At 46.1% G+C, this 23,662-nt stretch overlaps 2 protein-coding genes and 2 non-coding genes across 16 annotated transcripts; 1 reads left to right on the forward strand and 3 right to left on the reverse strand.

Annotated features, from left to right (window-relative positions):
• Positions 1-3,603, forward strand: OST4 (oligosaccharyltransferase complex subunit 4, non-catalytic). 3 transcript variants are annotated; one of them, XM_051976306.1, is made up of 3 exons: positions 1-20; positions 3,147-3,282; positions 3,383-3,603. In XM_051976306.1, the coding sequence occupies exon 2, from the start codon at positions 3,148-3,150 to the stop codon at positions 3,259-3,261; it is 114 nt and encodes a 37-aa protein (XP_051832266.1). In that variant the 5' UTR covers positions 1-20; position 3,147; the 3' UTR covers positions 3,262-3,282; positions 3,383-3,603. The 3 variants fall into 3 exon arrangements, with proteins under 3 accessions (XP_051832266.1, XP_051832267.1, XP_051832265.1); XM_051976307.1 differs by lacking the exon at positions 1-20 and adding an exon at positions 77-226; XM_051976305.1 differs by lacking the exon at positions 1-20 and adding an exon at positions 2,901-3,016.
• Positions 3,604-3,922: 319 nt separating this feature from the next.
• On the reverse strand, positions 3,923-21,840 carry AGBL5 (AGBL carboxypeptidase 5). 11 transcript variants are annotated; one of them, XM_051976287.1, is made up of 16 exons: positions 21,703-21,840; positions 19,975-20,656; positions 19,620-19,783; positions 18,749-18,926; positions 18,397-18,575; positions 17,449-17,902; positions 16,735-16,904; positions 16,262-16,397; positions 15,324-15,526; positions 14,583-14,785; positions 7,417-7,524; positions 6,722-6,877; positions 5,870-5,982; positions 5,503-5,549; positions 4,835-5,044; positions 3,923-4,443 (listed from the first exon to the last, which is right to left on the reverse strand). In XM_051976287.1, the coding sequence occupies exons 2-16, from the start codon at positions 20,608-20,610 to the stop codon at positions 4,272-4,274; spliced, it is 3,129 nt and encodes a 1,042-aa protein (XP_051832247.1). In that variant the 5' UTR covers positions 20,611-20,656; positions 21,703-21,840; the 3' UTR covers positions 3,923-4,271. The 11 variants fall into 11 exon arrangements, 9 of the variants coding, with proteins under 9 accessions (XP_051832247.1, XP_051832254.1, XP_051832250.1 ...); XM_051976294.1 differs by having other exon boundaries at positions 19,975-20,146; positions 21,703-21,836; XM_051976290.1 differs by lacking the exon at positions 21,703-21,840 and having other exon boundaries at positions 19,975-20,146; positions 20,393-21,696.
• A 380-nt stretch (positions 21,841-22,220) lies between these two features.
• TRNAA-AGC (transfer RNA alanine (anticodon AGC)) lies at positions 22,221-22,293 on the reverse strand. The gene has a single exon. It is a non-coding gene; the product is annotated as a tRNA-Ala (tRNA).
• Positions 22,294-22,749: 456 nt separating this feature from the next.
• TRNAY-GUA (transfer RNA tyrosine (anticodon GUA)) lies at positions 22,750-22,838 on the reverse strand. The gene is given in 2 exon segments: positions 22,750-22,785; positions 22,802-22,838. It is a non-coding gene; the product is annotated as a tRNA-Tyr (tRNA).
• Positions 22,839-23,662: the final 824 nt, after the last annotated feature.

Below are 23,662 nucleotides of genomic sequence, written 5' to 3' on the forward strand. Positions count from 1 at the left end.
GCTGAGTGACCAGCGAAGGGGTAAGTGTGTTTGAAGAAGCCCCTTCCCTCTCTTATGACCTCTCTAGCGTCAGAACACTCAGGATAGTGTTCATTTCCTCTGGGTCCAGGTCTCATCCTCTACCCAGCCCCTCTTCCTACCGGGAACCCGAGATCTTCTTTCGAGGCTCACCTCCCCCCACATCCGGGGGGTGATTTCCCACTTGACCAAAGCGCCAAGATTTGAGGTTTGGATTCCGGGAGGCTGGCCTCCCCCCGCCCCTCCTAAACCCTCTCTCGCGGGTAGAGGAAAGATGGGGGTGGGAAGATTTCCTGATCCCCCTATCCTTGAACTCCTTCCCCAGCCGGGCAACGCAATGAGCAAATCTCAGACACTCTCTTCCACTCCCCACTCCCTTATGGATCAGAGGACAAAAGGCTCTCTGGACTGGCGGGAGGGAAAGGAAACTATTTTTATCCCATTAAAATGTCAGCCTCAACTCCCAGCTCTGACTCCAAGTACCCGCACACCCGCTTTTCTGCCCCAGGGAGGAACAATCTCGAACCCAGGACCTAAAGCGTTGCAGCCGTACAGGGCGGCTTGGCAAAGCCCAAGAGGAAACACCTGGCGGGAAGCGGGCGGGGGCAGCGGCCCAGGGGGCCCCAACAGGAAAGGGGAGGGCGCTGGCTGGGGAGGGCACAGAGGTCAGGCTAAGCCACTTCCCCGAGCCCGCCCGGGACGCAGCCCTGGCCAACCTCGATATTGGCTCCTCGGTGTCGGGAAGAGTCTCGCCGGGCTTGCCAGTGTATCTGACCTTTGCCGCTAGGGCCTGTCAGCTGTGAACAGCTGTGCCGAGTCAAGCTCAGCGAGCCAAGCAGTTTCGGAGCTGAAGTGGGGAAGCAGGCAGGGCCGGGACCGGGGTTGCGTTGTAGGAGGCCAGGCTCAGTTTGGGGGTGTCTAGAGAAGACTGTCCTCAGAGAGAATGTCAATGTGTCTATTTGTGTGTGTGAAAGATTGGATCCAGTAGGTGTGTGTTAGGATGCAAATGTAGGAGGCTGGTCTCTGAATCCATGTATCCGTATAAGTCATTTTAATGGTTGGTAACAATTAAATTTGAATTCTAACAAAGTGAGTTTTGCCTTGAATGTATTCTCACATTACCATACTGTTAAAGAATGTACTGATTTCTTTTGGTTTCAGCATTTCTACCTTATTTGCTCAGACCCTGTACATCAAAACAATCTCATTGCTGTTGTCATGAGAAACTTTAGAATTCAGGACCCTGATAAGCTGCCATTTTCTACCCATGAAGTCAATGAATGTTGGCTGAAAGGGATCTTAAGAGGCCATTTAGTCCAAGCTTCAACCTGGTCAGGAATCCCAGTATGTCATCAATTCTTTCTCTAAGATCTCTCTCCAAGGGTCCCCACTCCCATCTCCCAACTTCCCCAGGCAGCCCATCTGAATACTTTGGGGCAACTGTGTTAGGAAGTTTTTTTCTGGCATTTTTTTTTCCTCTCACTTCATAAGAGTAATGAACTCTACTAAATTTGACAATGTCACTCAAAATCCAAATTTTGATTAGGTTAATAATGGAACCTCTCATCTTTTCCCACTGATTTGGTAGAAAGCAGCCTGTAGTTAGAGACAAAACCTGGGTTTGAATCCCAGCTCAGACACCTATGAACACCCAAGTGACCAGATCATCCCTAAATCCTCTGCCCAGATGACTTCTGTAGCTTTCAAGTGCCTACTAAATAATGACCTTATCCAAAAAAATGCCCTTTGCTTGGCATTCCAGGATCCTCTAGGAACCAATTTTCTTCTTCGTGAAATAGAAATAATACTGTCATTACCTAACTCACAAGTTGAAATGAGTCAAGTGCTTTTGCAAACCTTGGTCCTGAATCTTCCTTGCCCCTTTCCCTGTATCAGCTGTACATTTTAACATATTACATCTTTAATCTGCATGATTTTTCATGGATTGCCACCCACCCACCCTCTCTTTTCCTCTACCTCTTGGAGTCCTTTACTATGTATCACTTCTCCAATGTGTCTTGGTCCTGGGACGAAGGACAAACAAAGCTCCCTTCTAGTGAGGTCTTCCATGACTATTAGTTGTGACTTCTCTCCCCTTCCATTTACTGGTTATATATTTTTTAATTTCTTTGTTTGTGTATTTGTTCCCCACCTCAGGAGTTTAGCCCTGCACAGCAAGAGGCTTAATATTTTTCTCCCTTCCCTCCCTCCCCCCGCTCCAGGCAATTGGGGTTGTGACTTGCCTGAGGTCACACAGTATTAAGTGTCTGAGGAAGGATTTGAACTAAGGTCAGGGCGGGTGCTCCATTCACTGCACCATCTTGCTGCCCCCAGCCTAATAAACATTTGTGATTTAATTAGATGGAATCAAGAGTTTGGGAAGGGTGGCCTGTGTGCAGGAGACTGAGCTCTGAAGGGGTGTTTGCAGCAGGATGCGAGAGAGAAAGTGCATATGAAGGAGACAGGGCATTGTGCAGCAGTAAGAAACTGGACTCTGGGAGGGAGGGGGAATGTGTGTATGTGCAGGAGGCCCAGCTGGGGCAGTGTACTTGAATAGAAAGCTGGACTCTGATGGTGTGCACGTGTAGGAAGCAAGGATCCGGGGCAGGGTCAGGAGTGATGCTCCGTAGGGGGGAGAGCGGGTGTGAGTGAGGGTTCCGCTCTTCCAGTCACGCAAACATCGCGTGTTAGCTGGAAAGCCGAAGCACTGGCTCCCCCTGCAGGTCTGGCGGGTTGGCGGGGAAGGAGGGGAGGGGGAAGAAAAAACAGAGGCCTGGCGCATGTGCACAACCCTTAAGGCGTTTCGTTCGTGGCCAGCCCAACCGAGCCTAAGGGAGCATACGAGGCGGCGGGGTAAAGGACTAGAGTGTCCATTTCCTCCGCTCGCCACGCGCGGCCGGCCACGTTTCCTTTGGGTTGCGCAGAGTACTCGTAGTTCCGGTCCGGCGCCGCAAAACTGCTCCTTTTCTGCAAGCTCTGTGGGAACGCCGAGAAACAAGTGAGGGAGGCTGGGGCGGCGGCGGGTTCAGTGTTCGGGGCGGCGGGGCGGAAGCGCGGGCGGCCTGGCCCGGCGGGCCCGTCCATTGTCGTTGACTGAGCCTGGCCCCTCGACTCTGCTCTGTCCCTAGGATGATCACGGACGTGCAGCTGGCCATCTTCGCCAACATGCTGGGCGTGTCGCTCTTCCTGCTCGTGGTTCTCTATCACTACGTGGCGGTCAATAACCCCAAGAAGCAGGAGTGAGGCGGCGCGGCCCCCCTGCAGGTAATGCCCTCCTGCCCTCCTGCCCTCCGGAGCTGGCGGCGGAGAAAGCCCGCTCGGGCCAGCCCTGGCTTCACCTGCGCCCTCCCCTTGTGTCTCCCAGATGGCTCTGTGCTGTGGAGGAAGCGTTTTCGTGCTCATCTCTCCTGCCTGCTCAGAGCTGAGGATGCCACAAGCCTGAGCCCCGGAAAGGCCTCCGAGGAACGCGGAGAAGCCTGCCACCAGGACCAAAAGCCTCGAAGAGGATGGGAAGCAGCTGCTCCAAGGCTGAGGGGTTTGGGCCCCTATTAAACATCCCCCTCCTCTTTTGAGGCTAAACTGGCATTTGTTAAGAGGCAAAGATTGCTTACTGGGAGATGGGAGTGGGGAAGAGCTGGAATGGTTTCTGTGCACGGTGGGTAAGGAGCCGAAGATCACCCTATGTGGGTCTTCAGGTTGGCTATGAAGAAAAGGCTGTCCAGGAATTATTGGGTGAGGGAGAAATCTTTGGAAACGTCGGTCCCTATGGAAGGGGCTGCCGCAGCAACATTCTCCTCCTTTCCAGGGTTTCCTGATAAAATTTGATGCTAGGTAGAATAAGGGATGGGGGGTAGGGACTTTTTATACTGCATTCAGTGCTGTCCATCTTTCAAAATAGCAAACATTTCTTGAGGTTTTTTTCCAAACAACTTTTATTTCCTCAAAGTCTTCCCTATCCTATGAAACAAGCCAGAGGCAAAATCTGCCACTGAACAGGGCTCAGTGTAGGGACTGATTTCTTTTTCCAACCCACCAATATAAAAAATATATATATATGGTCCCAAATTCCTGTGCTGTGGAGGGAGGGATGGGGCTGGGAGGTCCCTGCTCCTTTGTCACCCCAAATGGTCCCGGGACAATGAGGCTGACTCTCTAAGGAGCCATGGTTATTACAGGGGGTGAAGCAATTGTTAGGGCGTTTCCTGTGCCCTAAAACCATGGAAGGATGCCCTGCCATGGAGTCAGGGACAAAATCATACTCTGGGAGACTGAGTGATTGGGGAGGGCTTGATAATAGAACAACCCTCAGACTGTCCCAGTGCCCCCCCACTGTAACAAGTTGGGGGCTGGGAGCAAACGATGGGACGGGACAAGAGTGAGGAGGCAGGGGCAGAGTGGGGCCGTGGGGGCCCAACCGGGTACAGCCTGTAACAGAAAAGAGGGGAGTTGGGCTGATGAATTCTGCCCCATCTCTGTTTTTAGGAAGATCTGAATTTTGGATGACTGTCTTGTGATTGGGGGTAGGGAGTAGGGAATAGGACAGCAGTATTCTAAGGCCTCTCTCTTATGGGGAAGGGGCAGTCTCAGCTCTTAAAGTTTTCTTGGTGTGAGGAAAGTCAAGGAAGTTGAATTTTTCAGTGGGATTGTGCATTTGGATTCTAGGGTGACAAAGGAAATTGGGAAAATTAAGATCCTTAGTAAAGAGATAACACTGTGAAGAAGGGCAAGATTGAGGGTGAAAATTACATGATCTATGTCAGGGTCATGGAATTGGGTGCCTGTGGAAGAGGGCTATAATTAGGCCCTTTGTGCTTACCCTGGTGCAACAGAGCAGGATCCTGGCTCTGGCTCAGAGCTGTCCCTGGTCCGGGGGATGGGGGATGTGGGGCCCGAAGAGCCTCTCATCCCTCTGCCAGGCGGCGGTGAGCCCCGGCCCAACCCGGGCCTAGCCTGTATGGATAGGGGGTGGCGCTGAGGGCTAGACTCTTCCCCTGAGCTTCTCACTTCCTGGACTTGATTCTGGCATCTCCATGGAGGGAGTATGGTACAGTAGGGGATTAACACAAAGGAACTAGGACTTAGAACTCCTGGGGCCTGCCCCTAGCTGGGACAGGTAATATGGGATTGGGGCAGAGGACTTTATTATAGTCTGGATTATGCCTTTCAGGGTCTTACCCAGGGTGGGGATAATAAAAGGGTCCAAGTGCTCCATAGTACTGAGCCTCCGTGGCCCTTCCATGGCAAGGGGCTGGATGAGCAGAGAAAGCTCTCCATGGGGAAACAACAGGGTATATGCAAACCTCCCTCAGAGTTCCTCTACTCCTCAGCCCCTGCCAGGGGAGATACATCCTCAGTTGCCCAAACAGGTTTTGCCTATACCCACTTCTGCCAACCCAAAGGGATTCAACACTAGCCTGGGGGCCTTGTCTGAACCCTGGGATTGGTGTCATGGCTGCTCCTTGGAGCAGCAGCCAGAGGTGTTACCTGGGGAATCCGGGACCCCTCCTGGCGGAAACTCTCCTCGGGCAGTTCTGGGCAGAAAGAGAGGATAGGCTGAAGGCAAGGACAAAAGAAGCCAAGGCTAGGAAGCTGAGGTTGGGGTGTGATTCGCAGAAAGAATGAGGTTATGGAAACTGAAATTGGGGGCTAGGGAACTGCTACTAGCTGTGAGGGGTAAGTTGATTGCTATGGACTTCTAATGGGGAATGCCCCATTTGGCAATAAGACTCCACTCTGGCAACAGACCAGTATTGAATGTTCTCCCTCCCACTACCAGAACGAAGGATCCACTGAATCTGGGCTCTATTTAGGGCAGTTGTGCTGCAAACAGGGATAGGCTATCAAGTGTTACCTGCAGTCGAGCCCTGATGCAGGGGGTGCGAGAACTACTCCCCAGCAGCCCCTTCCCAATAACCATGACGGTCTCTGGTTTATCCCCTGAAGACAGGAGTGAGCAGCTACTCCCTAGGGATTAAGAGAAAAATTATCACTGGAAATGGGACAATGCTGAAGAAGTTTAAAGACAAGACATCTGATGGATGATACCTTGGGGATGGTATGGAGCCCTAATCTGGCTCTAATCACAATTTGGCTACAAAAGTTGCCTAATCTTGACTGCCAAATAGTTATTTCAGGACTTCTAGTCATTATGTAAGTCAAACCTTAAGAGATGATGTCAGAATCCAAGATTGGAGAAGGGATCAGAGCTGGTAGCTAAGGTGGGAACCAATAAGATGAGGACTATAGGGATGGGAGTGGAAGTGGTTGCCCAGAAAGTGCTGTGTCACACAACTCAGAAAGAATATTCAAATAAAAGTAGACATGAAAAGATAACCTGCAAGAGGCTGCCCTTATTGCCTTTCTAGCATGACACTGGGAGTCAGGGATCTCAAGTGGATGTCCTTGGGCAACTAGTAAAGAATCCCTTTAGAGAGGTATCTTCAAGTAGGTACAATTCGGGGTCTATTAAATCATAAATTCCAATTTCTTTTGGAGATATTTTATGTGGGGCATAATCCAGACTTGTGAACAACTGCGGTTGAAGGAAGGATAGACTAGAGCCATATTGTATCAATAGGGAACCCTGTCTAGGTGGCAGCATAGTTAAAATTGTATAGTTTTATTGATTGACTTGAGGCCATTAACTGGAGGGAGGGAGGGAGGGAGTTGGATATCACACATAGCAGTGGTATTAGGTACAGACCTGCTATACCCAGTGAGGTAGGCAGTAAGCAGGGGCCTATGTTTCTTGAAGGGGCTGGGCCGGTACTAGGAGGAGTTGGGGGCGAGTCCAAGCTGCCTGTGGTAGGTCGATGGGTCAGTGGTTGCTGCCGCCTTCTCCTGTCCTGGCCCCGGGACTCTGAGCAGAGATTGACAGAAGTGGATAAAAAGGGTGAGTCAGCAAGTGGTGTTTTTACTGCCCATCTTGCTCCCCACACTGTATGATTTGATGGGGCCTGGGCTTTATGTATATTCGTGTCCTTTCCTGGAGTAACTCAGATGGGGAGGATTTCTAATAAACATTAGAAATTCGAAGGCAAAGGAAGATTAATTTTTTTCACTAGTTAAGAAAACAAGTGTATTGCTGGGAACTGAAACCAGGGTTTGTGTCTTCCATCTTGGTCCTTTCCTTAGGAGAAACCATGACTTTCACTATTTCCAAGTACATGCTGAAGTCTATCCAATGACCTAGTCACAGATTATTTAAATATTGATATTCACAAGTTTTTTTTTCTCATCTCAGCAACTCTCCCCTTTGGACTACCACTTCCACTGAGGACTCTTACCTATCACCTGCCACTGAGTTTCTCTCTTAAGTTTATGCATATTCATCAGATTGAATGTTACTTTCCATCCAGTTTATAAATCCTTAGCTAACCTGGTTCCTGTTTCTTTTACCTGCTAGGGTTTTCCAGTCTGTAGTAACCCAGCTCTGCCCATGACCTTGTCTTTGCTTCCCTGCTGTGTTGCTGCAGTCCTCCTTTTCCTCTGCAGTGCTCCCTGCATCTGTCACACAAGGAGGGGATCCAGGACTAGTTTCCTCAATAGAGAAGAGGAATAGGACTGGCCAAAAATGGCAGAACCTAGACCCCAGAAAGCCAAATTCCATTTCTGTTCTCCTGAACCTTTATTCTTCTGATTTAATGTCTACTCCTCGGCTCTTGCCTGTGTGAGCTAGGATGGAAGGGACTACTGTTTGAAAGCATTTCCTGCACTTGAGAATGCTTCATTATTATGCTTGTGTACTGAATATTATCAGTTACTTTCTCAGAAAAGCCAAAGAAAGTAGTGATTTAGAAATTACAGCAACTATATCTGGCCAAGGTGGAAGCCACACCCTTGTCAGCCTGAATCTGTTTTTCTCCCTAAAGCTAACATTGTTCTTCATCATTGCCTGTTCTGTTTTGAGGCCGTAAGAACTGTTAAGGCTCTTGGACAATAGCTAAGAAAAGGAAGCTGCTACCATGATGGAACTCCTTTTGTATTTTCTCTGCAAGATATTTGCTCCTAAGTTTCAGAGAGTAAATATACTGAAATACAGTAAAGAAGAAAAATAAGTGATATTGTTGTGGAGTTCCACAACAGATCACCTAGATCAGTGGTTCTCAAAGTGTGGTTCAAAGAATTCTGGGAATCTCTGAAATCCTTTTGGAGGCTCTACAAATTCAAAATTAGTTTTTATTTCTTAATATGGTAAATATAATCTACATAAACAAAAACTTTTGGACAGATCCTCAAGTCATTTTTAATAATATGAAGATACTGATAACAAAAGTTTGAGAACTACTGACCTAGATAAAGTTCTTAATATTTTTTTGTGTCAGACTCATTTGTATTCTGCTGAAGTCTAGGGACTGCTCAGGATAATGTTTTTTAATACACAAAATACAATAAATACATAGGATTATAAAGGAAACCACTTATATTGAAATGCAGCTTTATATATATATTTTAAAAGATCATAGGCCCCTGGTTAATAACTTTTGACCTAGTTAGAAAGCAGAAATAGCCAAGAAGCTAGAAAATAGTTCACAACTGGTATGGAGGCAAGATAAAGTACAAAGGACTTCAATTATCTAGACATCCGACCAGTTCTTTACCAAAACATTTAACAAATTCCTGGCTTACCTAAATGTCAAGTTTCATCCTTTAGAAGATGGGGATGCAAATAGAGGAGCTGCTATCCTGACATAATTCTGACCAGCTTAACAAGGATGGTAATTTTGGGGAAAATGACTATGAGGCCTTAAGACAAATGAGGAGAAAGCCAGGCTAGCCTGTATATTTTATTTTTGGAGAACGTATTTCAAAGGGTTCAGAAAAAAGTTAAGTAGAATTCCTTAGCTTACATTTTATCAAGATAAGTCATCCCAGGAGGGCTACCCTGAAGAATAAAATTCTGAAGATATAAAAATAAATAGTTCCATGGGAAGAAAGTAATTGTGGCAATGCATAGGAAATTCATTGGCATGAAGATATGCAGAAGTTGGAAGCAGAGATTAAATAGCAGGATGGAATGATTCTATAAGAGTCCTTAAGCTCAGAATGAGCAACAGCAGAAAAAGAAATTGCCCTGGGGGAGGGGAAGGAGCTAGGACCATTGCTTGGGGTGGATGGCATAATAACAGAGGATAATAGAGATAACAACATATATTTTGACTTTGGATTTTTTTCTCTGCTAAAGAGCTCTGCTACAAAGGACTGGGCAAAAAAATGTTAAAAAAGGATTGGAAAACCAAGACAAGCAGATACTAAAAGCATCCCTCTGTAAGTCAGTAGTCTTGGGAATACATTCAAGGTAGATATTGCTAACTTATACTGATTTTTGAAAGATTGTAGCGATCAGGAAAAGTGCATCACAATTGGTAAAGAGCAAATGTTCCAATTTTAAAAAGGAAGACAAGGGGTTCTACAAACTAAAGACTTGTAAGTCTGATTTCTATTCTTGACAGTATATGAGAACATTATTAAAGGGATGATTTAAGAATATCTAGAAAAGCAAATGATCATAAAGTCAGCATGGTTTCATCAAGAATGTTTTTCTCCAACTAAATTTTCCAACAATAACTAGACTACAGATAGAATTTATCTGGACTTTATAAAACATTTTACAGTGTCATGCTATGATAGACAATATTTAGAGGTGTGGGCTGGATATTACAGTTAAGTATCTTTTTAAAGGTTAACTGACTGGATTTAAAGAAAATTTTGGAGGAGTCTATAGTGTAGTTTGCCAGGGATACATCAACTTCATACTAATTACATTTTAATCAGTAACTTATATAGCATATTTATCAGATTTTCAAATAAGGTGAAGCTAGGAAGGTTAACACCAACAGGTTCAGGATACAAATAATGATAGCTAGTGTTTATATTGGTACTCTTTTAAGGTTTGCAGAATACTTTGCATATAGGATCACTTGAGCTGCACAAGAACCATGTGATGAAGTAATTGCTACTATTTTCCTCATCTTGTAGATGAGGAAAATTGTCTTAATTGACTCGATAGGATGGAGTGATGGTCTCTAATTAAAGACTTGTATTTGGGGTAGGCGGTTGCAGAAAACTCATTTCAGAAAGCAAGGATGGAGAAGGCATATGTAGACAGCAGTTCTTCTGGAGGAGATCTTTGGGTTTTAGTGTCCAGTTTTTAACATTTTTCATTAGCAATGGAAAAAAGCTATTATGATCTTAGGCTTCTTTGAAAGACAATATCCAGAAAATACTCTTCAATTCTGGGTACAGAAAGCCATTTATAAAGTCATATCCAAAAGAGGGCAACTACTAAATTCAGGCCACACCTAAGAATATCAATTGAAGGAACTGAGGATTTTTAACTTGGAAGAGCAGTGTTAGGTAAAAAGAGTAAACCTGAGGGTTGTCTTGTGGAAGAGTTTATCATTCTTCTGTCTGTGGTCCCAGAAGGGAGAACTAACAGTTTGGAATAGAAATCTGATCTGAGCTCAGTGCTGCAGTGGATTAGGCTGTCTTGGGTAGGTATCCCACTATTTGAATTTGAGGAGTCAGACTTGGCTCTCAGATAATTTATCAGGAAGGGCTTCCAGTCCAGGGATTAGAAGAAGCTGGCTAATTTGGTAAGTCACTCACCTGACCACACAACTAAACAAGAAATGAACTCAAGTCTTTCACAAGTTATAGCTGTGATTATGTGGTGTCTGCCACAATTACTCTGGGCAGTTTGTCTAAGTCCTACCCATAGTGATTGATCAAGGTTGGGGATTTTGAAGTCTAGAACTCTGGTAAATACAATAGATGTTACCTACATTATGAAATTACAGATGTTGTGTTCCTTCTATCATACTCAGGCAGCAGGTATCCAAGACCCCAGCCATGCTGGGTTAACTGTTGTGTTGAACAACAACAAAATTGTGTTGAAGGTAAATTGAATTTAAGAGCTATAAGGACAGAAGGCTAGATGCCAAGTTTTCTGAATTCAGCAAGAGATACTAGATGATAAAAGCCAAGTTTAGGGCCAGGAGTTCAGGGCAGCAGTAGCAGGAGTTCTAGATCCTGTCGAATTGTACACATGATGGTTAAAAAGGCCTCAAACCTCTAATGACTAGATATGACATGCATATTCGTAGCTCTGGGCATTGTAATGAACAATGTGGAAAGGCGTTAAGATTTGGGAGCATAATCTGTCCAAATCCTAGCTTTGCTATAGACTATTTTCTTTATATTATATATATACATATACATATACATATATATACATATATATATTATATATATATATATATATAAAATCTCCCTCCTCTAGGCCTTAGTTTCCTCATTTATATATTGAGAGATACTGTATCCCTTAAGCCACAACTTGACTTTCATACTCTAAACAAGTCCCACTGAGGAGAAAGAACACTGAAGGTAGGAAATGCTTGAGTTCTAATCTTTAGCAAAGGTTTGCCCATGTCACTTCCATATCAAAGGAGCTCCAATTACTTCTGTTTGCCTTTAGAATAAAATGCAGACTCCATTTAGCACCTAAAATCCATCATCTGACTACAACCTGTCTGTACTCCCGTGCCTATTCTGATCACATACTATTCTTTCTCACCTATTTTGGTCCAAAACAGCCAGCTGTCACATTTCTCATAAATGACATCCTGTTATGTGTTATGTCTGTCCCCATGGAGGATGACTTGTCTAGCAGCTTTCTCTCCTTCCCTCTGCCTTTTAGGGCCTCTAGCTCAAGGGCTACCACTTGCAAGAGGCTTTTACTAATTATCCCAGTGGTTAGTGCTCCTGAAATTACTTAGCATAATCCTATTATTTTATCTCTATGAGTAATGACCCCCCCCCCATCCCAAATTCACATAGAGTGTAAGACTTCAATATTTGTCTCCACAATGCCAAGCATGTCCTAGGTGCTTACTGATTGATCAGCACATATTGCTTGATTCCTGTTCTGTCCCCATAACATCAACTGAACGACTAGAATTAACAGAGGTGCCTGGGCTGCAAAATGTGGATCTTAAAGGTAGAATTTCCAATTAATATCTTAAAAAGACTTTTAACTCTTCTGTGACGCCATGAGTCTTAGTTCCTCTCATCTTAATTTGGCCCATGTTGGAAGCTAAAGACCTTCCCATCTGTCATCCAAGTGGAAAATTAAAAGGGAAAGCCAGTACTTAAAGAGTTCTCTGACCCTGGCAACAGATAGTTATGGGTTGGGGTTCTAGGATTTATTTTTAACAGCTTTGTTCCCCAAGGTGGAATGATATTTTAGGAAAATGAGATTAAATTTCTGTTCTGAGAATGAAACTTTTTTAAAAATCTGAAATCACAAACAGAAGCAGTGTTGATAACAGCACTTTCCCCTTCATGTTCCCTCTACCCACCAGGTAGAAAACCCTCAACCAAGTTTAGCTGTTCTACCAAAAGCTGCCAGTTGCATTCAGGATTTCAGGGGTCCTTCAGAGTGTAATAGAGTATACTAGCTTATGCCCTGGATATCACAAAAGCAAAGTTACCTAAATCCTGCATCAGGCTTCCACTAGTCCTCCAAGACAGGAGGTGAAGAAGACCTCTCCAAGTGTTCCAGCTTTTACTGTGAAGTAGCCTTAGTGTTACAAAAGTATTTTTTAATACATGCCATCCCCATTTTATAGAGGAGATTAAGTTACTTGGTTGGGATCACAAAGCTCTGGAAAGTCAATATTTGAATCTAAGTTTCTCCCTAATCCAAGTTCAAGGCTTTTTCTACTACTATAGAAGTCTTTCCTTGAACTCACGATGGTACCATCCCAAATTCAGGAAGACATTTAGCTAAACCCTCCTATTGTAGAATTCCTGGGGTGGGAAGAAGCTAGTTTGCCTATTCCCTTACTGAAGATGTCTTCCCTCAGTTCTGGTTCCTTTTTATTCTGGATCCATAGCAACCTTGTGAATTCTCCTTTGCCCAGGGCAGCCCTAAACTTACTTACTCCTAGGCAGTAGCCACTCTGCAGTTTAGCTTTCTATGATGCCGTAAAATCGAGGCCAATTAACCTTTGCCCTGAGACTATGGATCCCAGTAGGGGAGGCAGAGCAAGTAAACCTGGTTCTGGAAGCATTAGGTCTTATGCACAAACTCTTCTAGTGCCATCTGTAGACCCCGAGGAGTAAACAAAACAATTCCCATACCCAGTTTAGAGATGAAAAAGTTGAAGGTCAGAAAATTTACTTTCTCAAGACCATACCACTACTTAAGTGGCAAAGCTAGGACTAGAACCAATATCTAATTTCCTATAGTGGGAACTCTTATTCCTATACCTTGCTATTCTACATTACTCTTTAATATGTGAGGAATGACAGCTAAGAAATTCCCAGGGAGGGGTTCCTTTTAGGAGCAAAAAAAGCTTTCCTAAACTAAATTTAAAATTAACATTAGCTTCAAAACCTTCATATTGTGTATCAAACACTGATTAATGATCTCTTGTTCAAGGATTCTTAACCTGGTGCCCAAGAATTTAAAAAAACTTTTCTTAAAGACTATTTCAGTAAGTTTTCTCTGCAAGTCCTATTTCACTTTATGCATTTAAAAAAATTCTGATAAGGGGTCCATACTTAAGAAGGGGTCTGTGATACAAGAAGTCTTAATTTAACCTATTTCTCAAGGTATAATTTCTCTATTCCTTGTTTCAGTTTTACTGTCATAAAATCAGATTTAGAGCTGTAAAAAATCTTAAGAGGTTATACATGTCAACATCTTCATTTTACAGATGAAGAAACAATTGTAGGATGGTTATTTAAGTAACTTATCCAAAGTTTCCTAGGGTAGCAAGTTGCATAGCCAGCATTTGAACTCAGGGCTTGTTTTCCCACTATACCCTGTTGCCTCCTAGTGACTTCCTTTTTTCCTTCCCTATAACCCAGCCTCTTTCTAAGAGGAGAAAGGCTTAGAGCTCCCATTATTTTTATGGGCTTGCCATATTAGGCAATTTTTGTTGACACTGAGGCACAGCTAAATAATTAAAGCTATGGTGAGGAGGGAGGGGGAAGCAGTAAAATCTAATTTGCAGGGCTAGAAAAATTACTTGAAGCCAGCCCCTTCTATTCTGGAAGTCTTGTAGTGGTTCTGACTTCAGTCTTTCTGTCTAGGTTCTATAGTCAGAAGTAGCTCCAATTCTCAGGGACTTTGGGATACAGCCATTATTTCACAGTGCTGCAATTTGGATATTGTCTGCTTTCATCCTGACCACACAGCAGCATATTACAACTCCTGATTTATTAAATACATGTCTCAATATTTCTCAAGTTACCTAGCATTCCCTTTTATTAGTGAGTTTGTCTAGTTTTCAGTATGTATTAGAACCCTATAGTTCATTGAGCTCTTTCTAGAATATACTTAGGACCCCTTACTCATGGCCATAGTTCCCAATCTGTGGCCCCCATGATGCAAGGAAAACCAAGGGCTCAGGAGAGGCTATAGATTCTTCTGCAAACGGGTTTTATTGATTTACCCCTTGATTCAGGCTCAATAATGAATCTTCAGGGTTAATTTTTCCCCCAGCAACACCAGAGAGAATGGAACATTTGCCCCAGGGGCTTCCTTATCAGCTTACCTCTAACAGGGCCCAGGACCCGATGGCTGCCTTTCTGGGCCCCAAGGCCCAGGCCTGGTAGCCCTGTAGACCGACTGCTATGAAAGGGAAAGCTGGGTGAAGTTTTGATCTGTGGAGAATTTTGTTGGCTACTGCCAGTGGTACCAGTGCTGAAACTTCGGGTCCGGCTCAGGGTGTTTTCAGAGCATGATATAGGCAAACCACTGCAAAGAAGCAGATAGAATGGGTAAAATCTGGGATAGGTATGTTCCAAGTCTTTTAGTCTTTATGTCTTTCCCTAATGAAGAAGAACCAATGCAAATCATATTTGGATTAAGAAACATCAAGTGTCAGTACCAAGGAAGAGGAAAAGAAACCTTCTGCCTCTTAATTAGCTATCAAGCTCATCTCATGTAATCCCTCCCAATCTTTGTCATGCTGTTAAGGAAATTCCAAATAACTTCCCATGACAAATATTCCTCACCGCTGGAATAGGTTGATAGCTCTACTTTCCTTCTTCATTTCCCTTGCCTGGCTTATTATTTCCCTAGCATATGGATTCTCTATCTGTTGGGCAACCAGTTATTGTGGATTTAAATTAATGACCCTCTTTCCTCCTCCTAGAAGCATCCTATGGTACACATTACTTGTAAAATTAAATGTCTTCTGAGTACTTCAGACACTCTTTGAGGTCGAAGAGACCTCATCTTTTTATCTCAAAAGCACTTTTCCCACCCTTTCCTCCCTCCCTGTTGTCCTTACTTGGGGCCTTTTGGTGGGGTTCGAGAGCCTCTCCTTTTGTTGATGCCTACATTAAGGCTGTTACCTACACCTCTGCTGTTACGGACATGTCTCAGCATCCAGGCTCTCAAGTTGTTGAGGCAGTTGTGTTCCGACAGGACGATTCGTGGCCAGGGATTGCATTCTGCCATGTCCAGGGCTGCAATGGCCACAGCCCGCCCTACCTGCCAAGGGAGTTCAAATACTGCTTGGCATTTGGAGGCTTCGTACCATGCTTGGTAGAGAACAAAGTGATCCCTGAAACGTTCCTGATCTGGATCGCTTAAACTTAGCTTAAACCCCAGAGCACTTTGGTTATAGCATGTGCTAGGGGGAAGGCCACTGACCTCATCTACAGCCAGAGTATCCCCTGTAAAAGCTGAGACTGAGGCTCTTTGTCTTTCATTTTTTTCCCTTTTCATACTATTGCTTTTATGAGTTGCAATCTTAGGAATTAAGCCAAATAGCAGCACTCTCTGTTGTGGGATTAGTGACCCTCAATAGTTTAAAAGTAGGAAGGTCTGTAGATTATGGGAGAGAATAAAGGATGTTTTCCCTTTTCCTATGGAGGCAACAATTTGGTCAGGAAAGGCCCTTGTATGATGAAAGGAAAGGGCCAGAAAAACAAAGCAGTAAGAGAAAAATACCTAAGTCCCCAAAATTGTTGAACTTGTTTCAGTTTACTTGAACTGAAGAACATACCTCTGTATGATCCCAGAACTGGAAGGAATATTCAGCTGGAGCCCTACTGGCAGAACTAAGGAGAATTCAACTCCTTGTTATTTGGGAAGCTCTAACCAGACCCCTAGTGGCAGTATCATTTCTCCATAAGACTTCAGTCAAGTGGAGTTAGTGTAGGCCAGCCATGATTTGAGATTGCCCTGCCTGATGCCTTTGATTCTACCTCTACAGTTCATTACCTGCTCAAACAGCTCCACAGTATATCTGGAACGGAAGGCAGGTTGGGGAGGGGGACTGGCACGCCCATTGTCATGGCAGGCAGCAGGAATGCTGTTTACTGAGCGTCCAGTGTTGTAGTTGCATTCAAGTGTGTAGCTAAGACACAGAGACCTTTATATCACTACTCTGGACAGACGACATGTAGCTTGAATATACTAAAGTGGTCAAAGGAAAGATTAAGGGCTATTTCCCAGTGAGCTGGCAACCCCTCCCCTCCACCCTCCCCAACCCCCATTCTACATCTTCCAAGCTAAACTGTGGAAAGCAGACCCCACAGAAACAAAAAAGAACCTTTATCTGAAGGTCTTTCTTCCAAAATGCCTTGGGATATTACAATCCATTTTCCCCATTCCCCTCTCTAGGCTGGGTGTGGGTACTTCTAGGAGAACATATCCTAAGGCTGAAGCCCTATTTTTCCCAGTGTCAACCCAACCTGTGAATGATCCCTGAGGCTTTGTAGATGGCAACTCGCCCACTGCCCTCCTTAGATTGGCCATCTCGACGATCCCGAGCATACATGTTCTTCTCTGAGAAATTGCAGCCTTGGAAGTCAAAGTGTGCTGAATTCAGGGAAATAAGCTTTGGATACAGCATATTTTCTACCTACATGGGATGAAGAGTAAACTCAGAAGGTATAGTGGTAAGTAAAAGAAAATAAGATAAAGAGAGGGCAAGGGCCAAGTCACAGCATTCAATATAAAACAGAGGCTACTAGAATTATTAATATCAGTGTACATGGTTTTGTTTTAAGATGTTTAAGAATGGTATATATATATATGTATATATGTGTTTAAATCAACACAATATAATTTCTTTCCCTTCAGACCATTTTCCTGGGCTCTCCTGTCCCCCTTCCCCCCCAGTCTCTTCCATTTGGTTCCAATTAGGAAAAAACCTAATTTGTTTTAAGTTTTGAAAAGTCTGGCTTTAGCACTAAAACCCTGACTTAGAAAATATCCCATAATTACATATTTACAGATTCGTTATCTTTCAGCTTCCTCCTCCCTCCCCTCCTTCAGTTAATTTTCTTCCCAAAGTGACAAGCCTATGGCCATTCTTCTGCTTGTATTCTATACATTACCTCCCTCCCCTTACTCCTTAACTCCTAATGTATACCATATTCCCAGGCCAGTTTCAAGGTCCCTACCTGGGCACTCTCATCACTGAAGCTATTTCCATACATGAAACATCCCCTTTTGGAGGCATGTCCATGTAAGTCCACATAGTAGGCCACACCGCTCTCCTTGGGGGGGATGGTTTCAGGGGCTGGTTCCACCTCACCAGATTCTGATTCCAAAAACCACAAGCTGGGGTCCTGGTTTGCTGGCTCAGTTTGGGTCCAGGACTCAGAATTTTCCCCATCAGTTGAAAGTCCAAGGTCAGCCTCATTATTGAGATTGTCCGTTTTTTCAAGTTCAGAAAGTGGACCAGGTTGGGCTGAAGGTGGGGGATTGGGCTGTTGGTCAGAGGGAGTATGGGGATTCAGACGTGAGTGCACGTGGTGGTAGAGCAGCACTGCCTTAGCCCCATAGATGGCCGGGTGCAGGACTGCATCTGGCTTTAGATATTGACGGTTTAGGTTCACTCCTCGTGAGTCTGTCCTGTGTGGGAACAAGGGTAAGGTGGAGTTCTGGAAAGATGGAGTGGGAAAACAGAGACTGGGGTGAGTGGCATAAAATATAAGAGGCAAGGGAATGATTTTATAGTCTGAATAAATCTTAAATAGAAAAGCCAAGGAAGGGAAAGGATTGAGGACAGCCTCCAGAAACTCCGGGTCTCCAGAAACTGGAGAACAAAATTAGAGATTCTACAACTCCTATTATCAATTTAATCATTCTTGAACTTGCCTGGCATGCTTGTGCTAGGTGTTCTGGAAGGGCATGTCTATTGTACTGCCACTGGAATCTGGGAATAGCCCTCTACATCCAAGTGACCCTTCCCAGAAGTCCAAGAGAGGCCAATGGGGCATTCCCACTTTGGGATGTAGGAGAGTTGTGAAGGCAGGACAGGGTAAACTGTACCTCATCGTGACAACATAACATTTATCAAAGCGACTGCTGATGATCAGGAGAGCTGAAGAGGGAGTCGTCCTTACCGATAGTGACCCCGTACCACACCATCTGGGTTCAACATGGGAATCAGCTTAAAGACAAAAAGACGACGTAGGGTCTGGGCACGAGGGTCATCAGGTCGAAGGATAAAATCCAAAAAACCATTGAAGACAAAGCTAGATGGTGTCTCCCCAGGGTGCACCCTGCTGCTCAAGAAGAATATCTGTGATAAAGAGGAGAATAATAATTAGGACTGTCAGTTTTGGTTCTATTTTAATGGCAGGATACAGCCTAGGTCCCAGCTGGGGCTATGATAGCAGTGTCTTGGCTTCTGCCATGATACTTGTAATGACAGAGAAGAGCCAATTTTCCTACCTTTCTTTCCTCCCCACTCACCCTCTTGCCTGAGAAACAGAATGGCCGGGGTGTGCTGGTATCAGGAAATAGCTGCTCCAGACGGGGTTCTCTTTCATCTCGAAGCCCATGACAGGAACTCACAGTCAACAGATCTACTCGAAGTCCATCCAGAGAGTTGCAAAGGAGTTCTCGGTGGTAATAGATGGAATCTAAGGGGCTACAAGGATAACAGTCATCAGGCCATGGGAGTCCTCTGGTGTCTCAAAAAAGGACAGCCCATGGTTACAGAGGGGTATTACAAGGTAGAAAGGGAGACAAATTACCTAGTCCCCAAATCCCCACCTTTATAATTTGGAAACTGAATGCAAAAACTTAAGAATAGAAAATAATACAAAAGTGGATACAGGATAAAAATTTAGTTAAAAAAAAAAAAAGCACATGTACTGGCATAAAGGAAGTTCTCTGTCCACAAGGCAAAGAGGTGGAAGAGCTAATGGCTCTCGGTCCTTTCCATAGTTTGTGGTTTCTCAGAGATAAGGATTCTCTTTCAGGCTATGCTCTGTCAGGGCATGAGAGATTCCATACTGGTGGTAAGTAGGTAAAGCATATTCTGAGTACAGAGGAGTCGATAAATAAATACTGCTTTGATTGACTGGGGAGAAAAAAAAGGATTTAGTCCTCTTTTTCTTTGACTATGGCAGTACAAGGCAGGAAAACGTGAGGTGAAGATGATAGGAATGGCATGATCAAGAAAACTGATACTCCTGTCTCAAAGGTAGCCAATGGTACACAACTATACAGAGGAAAGACTGAATTTTCAATTGAGAACTATGAGGGCAAATCACAGGAGAATTAAGGGCAGTGTTTGATCTTAGGACTTTGTGGAGGAAGAAAAGGCAGGACATAGCACCTGCTAAGGGAAGGATGGCTCTCCAGAAAGCGCTGGTCTAGCTGGTTCAGCAGATCCTGGCAGTCACTGTAGGAGAAGGGGTAGCAGAAGGCGAAGAAGGTGGTGGCCCCACGACCTTCAACGAAGCGGTGCACAAAGGACAGCACAAACTGTGTCTCTGTCATCTGAGGGGACAGAGGGAGAAGAGGAAAGGGCAACCAACTACTACCCCCAAAACACACATGTAGCTTGGGTCTAAAGTAGAGGGTCAGGGTGTCAGAGTGGAGTCCTTTCTACTTCATTGTATCAGAAACAATTTCTTTCTTTTTAGTTTTTGTCTACAGCAACAGTCCTTTCTTCTGTGTGGAAACTCTACCTCAAAGGTGGGCCTGTCACGTATGCGTTCCCAACGAGGTCGAGTGGGTAGTGTACGCACAAAGGGTGCCATGCCCTGGGAGTACAGTTTGCTTTGCTTGTTCATATTCATGATGTTGATCTTTATGAGTTTTCCTGGAATTCCTCCCCGGACACTGAAGTAGAACCATGACCTAATGAGGCAGAATAGGAAGAGAAAAGTCTGTAAGAGAGAGGATGAGGTAGCAAGAGGAATGGAGCAAGGCAGGTTAGTAGAAAGAATGGGAAAAGGCTGTTCTATGGGGATGAGAAGGAGGGCATTGTGAAACTGTGAGGAGAGCCAAGTAGGTCCCTGGGAGGACAGGTAGGAGAGTAAGGCCAAAAGGAAGTTATGGCGCTGGGTTTCTGCATATTCCCTCCCCTTGACCCCAGCTTCATACCTGTTCCCATTCTCATATTCTGTTTCAGCACAATCAGGCCGTGTCCACACGTTGAATTCGTAGTCAGAGGTAGAGGATATTCCGCCGGTGGTGGGGGCTGACCCCCCACTCCCGCCCCCCTCCCCTTCACTAGCCACAGAATCCACCTTCTCCACATGGGCCAAGTTCCCTGAGTCAAAGCGGGAACTGAACAGCAGTCCCCCACAGCGCAGCTCCATGGTGGGGCTGAGTAAGCATCCTCCTGCCCCAGACTGGCCCTGAGAGCTAAGGGGATGGGATGGGGATAAGGAAGGAAGGAGGGGAAGGAGAGGGAAGAAGACAAGTTGTGAAAACTGGCTTTGTTAGTCTCTGGGGTTCTGAGGGTACTTTTTCCTACAGTACTTCAAGAAAACCGGGAAGCAGATTAGCTATAGAACACCAAAAGGAGGAGTTACCGAACCCCATTATGCTACTGTACTGGCTACGCCAATCTCCAGGCCCCTGGGGCTTCCATCTCTGAGAGGCTGTATCGTGATTAAACCATGCGGTGAACACCAGACTCTGAGCTTCTTTCCCGCCTAAAGTCTGCACAGTGTAATGAAACTGGCCTCAATCCTAGGGAGGACACCCCAACTCCGATAAGGGGGGGGGCATCCCCAGGACTACCCCCCCCAGGCACAGTCTGGGGCCACTTGGAGGGAGGAGCCAAGCTTCACCTCGGAGACCCTCCCCCCTCTCCTTGACCCCTCCCCCGCGTGGATCAGCTTAACCTGGAGAGACACTTCTGCAGCCTCCCGGCCCAGCTTCCCATTGCTTTCCACCTATTGTGGAAAAGAAGGCAGAACATGGACGGCTTATTCCAGGCACGAGGAAACGGGGCAGGAGTCGTCCAGATCATCGAGCAGCTCTACATCTCAATTCCAGCGGGGATACTAGGTCTGAGCCCGGGCTGGGGGCTACCCTCCCTGGGGCCCGGCGGTTGAGGGAGGGGCTGCAAGCCTCGAGCCCGTACCAAATCAATTCCCAAAGGGCGGAGGGGACAGGAGAGGAACACAGCCGTGCAGGCTGCGGGCGTGGGGCAGGGACAGAGGGCAGCGCCTCCCGACGCGGACCGGCCCACCTGCCCAACCCGGGCGCGGGAAGCGGGATCGGGAGCCTAGCTCAGAGCTCCGGGCCAAGCGCGGGACCAGGCGAGCAGCGACTGCGGCCGGAGCGACGGGGGCGGGGCCGGGGCGGTATCCCAGGAGGGGGCTCCGGGCCAGAGGGGCCGAGGGGGGCGGGGCCGGGGGCTGGATCGGGGTAGGGGAGCCCGGCCGTAGAGAGCCCCTCACCTCTCTCGGGGCCGGCGCTCCCGTTCCTCCTCCCGTCAGTGTGGCTGCGCCTCCGGCCCCGGCTCAGCGCCCGGGCCCGTCGCCCAGGACCCAAACAAAACGGGAGCGCCGCGGCGCCGGGACCCCGCTCTGCCAGGAAACAACAAGCCATCCGCTTATTGGCCGCGGGCGCAGCTGCCCACTTACCCAGCAACACTCGCTGCCATTGGTCGGGGCGTGGGGGTCTTTTTCTCCCCTCGCGGTCGCCGGGGTCCGGGTTCCCTGGCAAAGTAACGTCTTGGGGTTCGCAGTCACCCAGCTCTCGAGAGAATTCCAGTCGCGTCCGCTGCTCCGGAGGCGGTTAACAGTCATTGGGGCGGGACTGCAAAGAGACGAGCACCGAGCAACGGAATGGAAAAAAATAACCGTTTTTTATCAATAATGACTGCGATAATAATATTAAGAACAAAAGTAGTTGTAAGTTCTAAAGTGTTTTGAACGATAGGGGCCTCAGGGACTACATATCTAAAAAAGGAAACTGGAGGATGCGGGCATCGATCCCGCTACCTCTCGCATGCTAAGCGAGCGCTCTACCATTTGAGCTAATCCCCCACTGCCTTTTCTGCCCCTTCCTTTCCCCTTTCCTTAGAGAAGTGAAATAAGTCACTCCACCACTTGCCCCTCCCCTTCGGTTATCTCCTGGTAGCTGAGGAACACGGAGGCTCTTGCTAGGGAATGGTTCTTTTTAGTGGCTAGTAGGACGCAAACATAATAGTCTTATCACAAAAACTAGGAGAACAAACTCAACAGAAGGATTTCACCCACCATGACACAAGCAGCTTCTTCAGCCAGAATCAACCGTCACACACTTGATTACGTTCCGCTTATCCCGAGATACTCCCCTACATGTCCTATGTTGTTAAATGCAAACAGGTCATTTTTGGCAAAACGTTGGGGTGATGCATGCAAATGCATACTTTGTATACACAAACCCGATTAAATGAATTAAGTTAATTAAGCTGCCAAAAAGTAGTCAAGGAGGGGAAAAAAAAAAAAAGCTTTGGGAAGTCCTTCGAGCCGGAATCGAACCAGCGACCTAAGGATAACCAGAGTAATTCCACTACAGTCCTCCGCTCTACCAACTGAGCTATCGAAGGCCTCGCTGGTGTAGGCCCGCTCTTGATATCCTTTAACTTTTCATCAGCGGTGTGCTCATTCCGGTTTATTTTTTGAGATTTAATCTTCCTGACCGGCCCCACGGACTCGAAATAGCCCGTCTTGAAGGCATTCCTGGCAGAAAGCTCTCGATTTTACGGGCACTGCTTTCTCTAAACTCAGCAGTAGCCCTTAGGAAGACCTTTCCCTTACCATCTACTGAATTGCACATCCCTTTACTTTCTCTTCCTCCCCCATTTAAAACTGTAATTAATTGCAGCTCAATCCAAAGTCACAAGCGCATTAGCGTTTTTTTTTTTTTTAAATAATGCCAGCAACGATTTACCAACTCTGACTCGCGCCCCACAAATGGAGTGAGAGGCCACGTCAGGCCGAGCCAGGAGACGGTCAGTCATGCAGTGAGCATGCGGGACGCAGTTCCGCGGTATGCGTGGATACCAGCGAGCCGTAGCACCGCAGGAGGTGCTCCCCTCCCCCGCCCATTGAAGGAAGAGTGGGGATGGAGAAGCTCAGCAGAGGACGCGGATCCCGAGGGGCCCGGGATCCCGAGGAAGGCGACACTGATGGGCTGCGATCTGGTGGCACACCGGACGCAGAGCCCGCATCGGCGAGGTCGAGGGCGCCCTGTACTACTGCGTGCAAGTTAGCCAGTAAAGTGGGGCGAGGGGAAGGATTGTTTTATCTTTTTCCTGCCACGGGAAATCCTATACCTTAAATCTTTTCTGCTGTCTTTACGAAACATAAATTAACATCCTTAGAATAAGAATGTGCAATCAAAAAGCCAAAATTTGCCTCTTTGCCTCCA

Source organism: Antechinus flavipes, chromosome 2 (genome assembly GCF_016432865.1).
Source record: "Antechinus flavipes isolate AdamAnt ecotype Samford, QLD, Australia chromosome 2, AdamAnt_v2, whole genome shotgun sequence".
Classification (NCBI taxonomy): Eukaryota; Metazoa; Chordata; class Mammalia; order Dasyuromorphia; family Dasyuridae; genus Antechinus; species Antechinus flavipes.